The sequence below is a fragment of the Coloeus monedula genome (assembly GCF_965178545.1).
Source record: "Coloeus monedula genome assembly, chromosome: 5".
Classification (NCBI taxonomy): Eukaryota; Metazoa; Chordata; class Aves; order Passeriformes; family Corvidae; genus Coloeus; species Coloeus monedula.
In genome coordinates, this window is record NC_138785.1 from 14,122,365 (window position 1) to 14,127,667 (window position 5,303).

The 5,303-nt window shown below is 51.0% G+C and overlaps 1 protein-coding gene across 2 annotated transcripts; it reads right to left on the reverse strand.

Annotated features, from left to right (window-relative positions):
- Positions 1-400: 400 nt before the first annotated feature.
- LOC309572846 (placenta-specific gene 8 protein-like) lies at positions 401-3,549 on the reverse strand (the record flags this gene model as incomplete). 2 transcript variants are annotated; one of them, XM_082281329.1, is made up of 4 exons in its annotated part: positions 2,554-3,549; positions 2,271-2,395; positions 778-881; positions 401-521 (listed from the first exon to the last, which is right to left on the reverse strand). In XM_082281329.1, coding segments are annotated over exons 1-4 (345 nt in total). In that variant the 5' UTR covers positions 2,669-3,549. The 2 variants fall into 2 exon arrangements, with proteins under 2 accessions (XP_082137455.1, XP_082137454.1); XM_082281328.1 differs by lacking the exon at positions 401-521 and having other exon boundaries at positions 774-881.
- Positions 3,550-5,303: the final 1,754 nt, after the last annotated feature.

The following is a 5,303-nucleotide window of genomic DNA, read 5'->3' on the forward strand; positions in this document are numbered from 1 at the left end:
ATGCCTTTATACTCAGAAAGGTGGCACTGACCAACAGCCCTGGACAGTCACCTGGGCCACCACAGCAGGGGCAATGCTGGGTGGCCTGCAGAAGTCACTTGCCTGCAGGAAGACCCAGCTCTGCCCTGGAGCAGTACTCATTTTCTCAAATTTTGCAACTTGGAAGAGCAACACCGACTCCTTCAATGTATTAAATATCCTTCAATGTATTAAATATCAGCTTTCTAAAAGCTGATCCAAAACCAAAATAGTAGTGAAAATCTCTCTCTGCAGCAGGCACAGGGAAACCTCACCTGCACCAGGGGCTGCTGAGATGGATAGAGCAGGAGAAGGATGGGTGCTCTCAGGCGGTGCAAGAGTCACGTACACAGAGGTAGGAAGACAAACTCAAAACTTTATTGCTGCAGTTAGTTAGGGGAAATAAAATGCCGCCAAGCCTCACACGGTACATTTCCCAACAGTCAGGGCAGCAGTGACTCATGCCTGCAGCAGCTCCAAGGATGCAGCGAGGATGGCAGCATCTGCAACAGAATGGGAGAGGAGCATCAGAGAGCAGGGCTGTGCCTTGCCACACTCGGTATCCCCCCAGTCCTTCCCCCTCCACCCTGCACAATGTTCCCAGGAACATTTTATTTCAGGATGAGTTACTCATCACCTGTCCACTGCCATTTACCCACTGCAGCAAACTTTGTCCTGTGTCAAGATGTTGGCAGGAGAGGCTCTGGGAAGCTACTGTGACAGCAGCTTTATGGACCAGCACCAGCACCCCCAGCTTACCAGAATATGCCAAGCTCCCTCCTGCGGTTGATGTCTCTCTTGATTTGGCAAATGGAACACACAGGGCAACAGAGGGTGACACAGAAGTCAGAGCAAATGGACCCCTGTTAGGGAGACACTGGTTAGGGACAGAGGCTTCCCAGAAGCCATGTTCTGGCCAAGAAGATGATAATCACATTCCAGGTCAAGTACTCTTTTTTTTCTTGGCTGGTTGCAGCATCCTGAGTAGCAAACACTGAAGCCCTGGGCTGGCAAACACCAAGCACCAAGGAAAGGAAGGAGGGAGCCTTTATGCAGGCTGCAGACAGCTACTTATCATTTGACTTCTGAGGTTCAGACTGGGAAGAAAAATTAATAGAGGAACAGACAATTTGGGCAAAGTGAACTTGGGCCCCCATGGTTTGCTCGTGGGACAGCACCAACTGGCCTCCCCTGCAGGAAGAAGCACACCCACATATGTACTATCCACCTTTCTCCCAAACCTGATTATGGATTTTTATGTGTGTAACCAACTTCACCCATTCTTTAGTTGGCACACAGTTATCTCAAGTCTTTCCCATCTTTCTGATGTCTATGTAACTTAGGTCAAAGTAACAAAGTGCTTATATAGCTTGGGTTATAAGGTATCTATGAAACCTTAATATCAACATAACCTAAATCATGACTTTTTATCAATATAACCTGAAGAATATCAATATAACCTGAAGCATAGCCTTCTATACTTATATAGCCTGAATCATAGCTTTTGATGCCCATATAATCTAGTATGAATAACTTTTTATACAATGCAATGGCTAGTATATAGTTAACTAGTTGCTTATATGCAGAATGGAGGAGAAAAAAACCCAAAACTTACCATGTGTACAGTTTTAGAGATAGGTAAGTGTAGTACTAATGAGAAATTGGCAAGCCAAAGCCAAAACAAAGAATTTAGGCCGGTTAAGACCGGACGGACCGAAGAGCATCGTAACTGCACATACCCCGAAAACGAAGTTGAAAAGCTCAAGTGCAAAGAAGACTTTAGAAGCCTTCATCAAAGACTCCCAAGACCCCCGAACTGGGGAAGTGCACATGCAGCACAAAGAATTATCTAATAACCATGAGATAATGCTATGTAAATTAGTTCCAGCACGTATGTGATGATGCTGTAATGACATAGCAACATTAAGCAAAATTGACTGTATAAATATACCACAGCACTTGACAAGGGGGAGTGAGTTAGGAGGAAAAATCCCCCTCACCACCAGCACTGCAATAAACAAATACCTGCTCTGTAGACATTGGTCTATGGGGATTTATTTCCAGCCTATTTTTCAGGCATCATTTCAAAGCTCAAAGGGGAAAGCAGTAGCTGAGGTGGATATAAATGGGGGAAAAAGGGTGAGTGGAATCACTGCTGCCCTGAGCCCATCCCTTAAGTGTGGAGAGAGGGGCCTCGGGGGCACCTTGTCTTTCGGACTCGCAGCAGGTGAGCGGGCAGGCTCAGCACTAACCGGGATGTTGTATCTGGTGCGGTACATGGTCCTCATGGCCACGCTGGTCCCGCACAGGCAGCACTCGTTCATGTCCCCAGCCACTTGACAGGCCAGGCAGGGGAAGCAGAACATCCCACAGCAGCCTGGCAGGGGGAGAAACACAGTACTGGCTGAGGCTCTGCCCGCCCACCCAGAACCACCGGCATCAGGGGAGCAGCTGGGAGAGCCAGGCAGCATGGCTGCACAGTGGCACCACCGAGCCTAGCAGAGGGGGCGAGGAAAGTGTGTCCCAGGCACTTACAGACACCACAGTCGGTGCAGCAGTCCATCAGGCCTGTCTGCCACATGCATCTCGAGACAGAGGACATGGCCCCACCAAACTGCGGCTGGATCGTCACAACGGTTGGGGCAGCCATTCCCAGGTCCTCTTCTGAAAGAGACAGGAAACAGGATAATCGGTGAAAAACCTGTGCTTGGTCTGAACCTCCAACCAAACTGGTGGCTATCACCCTTAGCAGGCTGCCTTTTGCCTAGCTCCCTTGCAGCTACTGGAGGTGATAAAGCATCACCATATTTTGCCTGCATTTTCACATTTTCTACCATTTTATCCAGCCTTCAAAATAGCATCAAGCCACTGGTGTTCCCCACTCCTCCCCATAAAGGCTCTGCTAGTGCTTAGATGCAGCTCATTTCCCTTGTGCTGAACTGGGCTGGGCAGTGAACTCAGGCATCCCGGTTGCTGGACTTGGCATACTTTACATAAGATGCCTTTGGCATGGGCACAGAGCATGTGTGTGAGGAGCCAATTCAGTCTGAATTCAGTCTAAATTCAGCCATTTTAGTTTGCCTCAACTCCGGTAGTCAGAGGCATGTGGGGGGAGGGAGCGTACGCCCGCCGCTCACAGGAGGCAGCCAGGAGTGGGGAAGCCTCGTCTCTGCGGAGCCCCGGCCTGGCAACACCCGCCAGGAGGCAGGCAGCGGGAGACACTGCGGGGGGCTGCTCCGATCAGGCCGCAAGGAGGCCTCCACCAATGGACGGCACTGGAAGGCTGGACAGGGCCAATGGTTCCCGGTCCTTGGGCAGACTTCGGGAGGGGCCGGGGGAATAAAACCCAACTGCATCAGGGCTCGCTGCGGCTCGCTCGGGCCGGGGGTTTGCTTCTGCTCGCTCCCTCCTTTGCCCTGGCCCCAGCCTGCCTTCTAGCTTTCCTGCCCTCGCGGGCTCGCCCTCGCACCTGTCCTGCCTCCCTGTGCCCCTGACCGCCGCCTCGCTGCTTCGCCCTACGTTCCTGCCTGGGCTGCCTGCTTCCAACCCTGCCGCCCCGATCCAGCCGTCACTGCCCACCCTGCCGCGCTGATCCAGCCGGTCGCCGCGACCGTGCCCACGGTCCTGGTCCTCCCGTCCGAGGCGCCCACTCACCGCGTGTCCGCTACCGTCGCCGCAGGAGCCGCGCCCGTGAAGCCGCGCCCCTCCGGGAGCCGCGCAGGCTCGGTCACACCCGGCCCGGCCCCGGGCGGGCAGCGCGCACACGCCCCACCTCCCGCCTGGGCACCGACAGCGCTGCCCTGCCTGCCTGAGGATACGGCCTTCTTTTCTTCTCTGTCTCGTCCATTTGCTCTTCCCCGGTCTTTTCCATTTTCCTCTCTTCTTTTTTGTCTCTTCTAGCTGTCTTTCGCTCGGGCAACTCCTTTCCCTTCTTTTGTTGTCAATAAATGGTTCTCGGATACAATGTTTGCCTCGTTTGGCCTCAGTCCTTCCCGACCATCCATTTTTAAAACTCTCACAGTTCCCCACAGTGGAACGCGACAATGTTCGCGTCCACAGGGAAGCACCTGCGAACTCATTTCCTCATAGCAAAGCCAGCCCCCACACAAGAGAGATACTACCGGAAACTCCTATCTCTGGTTTCTTGACATAGGGAGCCAGAAAGGCAGAAAATCAATGTCCGAAGTCTGACACCCTCTCCTTGCCTTCCTGTGGTTAAGCAAGCAAGTATATCTTGAAAACCAGTAAGGTTTTTCAGGTGTGAAATAATAATAATGATGATAATTATAATAAGAATAGCAACAAGAACAATTCCTCTCTGCTTCTATTTCCCTAGCCAAGAAAAAAGCACAGACTATTCTTAGGTAACTTTTCAAAGAAATTTTGGGCTTGGGTGAGGTTCTCTGAGATAAGATTAACTGCCTGCTCACATTTGCTCAGACTTTTTTTCTGTACATTGGGTTGGTTTATTTCTTAGAAACTGCACTTTGACAAAAACGGACCCACCCTGCTGGGTGGTCAGGCTCCTCTTCCTCCTCCTCCTCCTCCTGTTGCTTCTGAGTTCAGAAGCCAGAATAGAAACTGAGGTGAAGGAGTGGTGCTGGGGGAGGGGGAGCACCTTCCTTCTCCATCCATTGGAGTAACACGTGCTTCTCCAGAAGTCCTACTCCTGGCTTCAGCTGGCATCACATGCCAACCTGCAAGCCCGGCGGGAATGCAGCTGGAGGTGGTGGTACCAGGTGCGTGTCCAGAGGGAAGTGCAACGTCTCTGCCTACCCACAGCAGTGCCACCAATATGTGGTGAATCCCTCTACGCTTTTACAAATGCACAGTGGTCTGTACACGAGTATTATTCACCTATTTTCTCCTCTCCTCGCTGCAAACAATAATGAGGAGACTGAAGCACAGCTGCTCTTGCCACCAACAGCGCACCCCACTGAAGAACCAGCAAGCACACAGGGAGACCAGCCATCAAAAGCCATCAATATCCGAGCTTCTGGCAGGATGGCCCAGTTTAAACAGAGAGTGAAGTACCAGTCAGATTCCTTCAACACATTTATACAATTGTGTTAGCAGCAGAAAGCAGCAAGCAAAGGTGAACCCATAATCCAGCTTTTGTGCACAGCTTTTTAAAAAAGCTTCCACAAGCTCCCCCCCAACTTCCCCAAGTAAGATTTGCCAGATAGTTTCCTTCATATTATGTGTTAAGCAGGAAAAAAGAAAAAAATCCCTACTTTGACACTATTATCCCACTCTTCACAGGCTAACAAGTTACTAGTATTTCC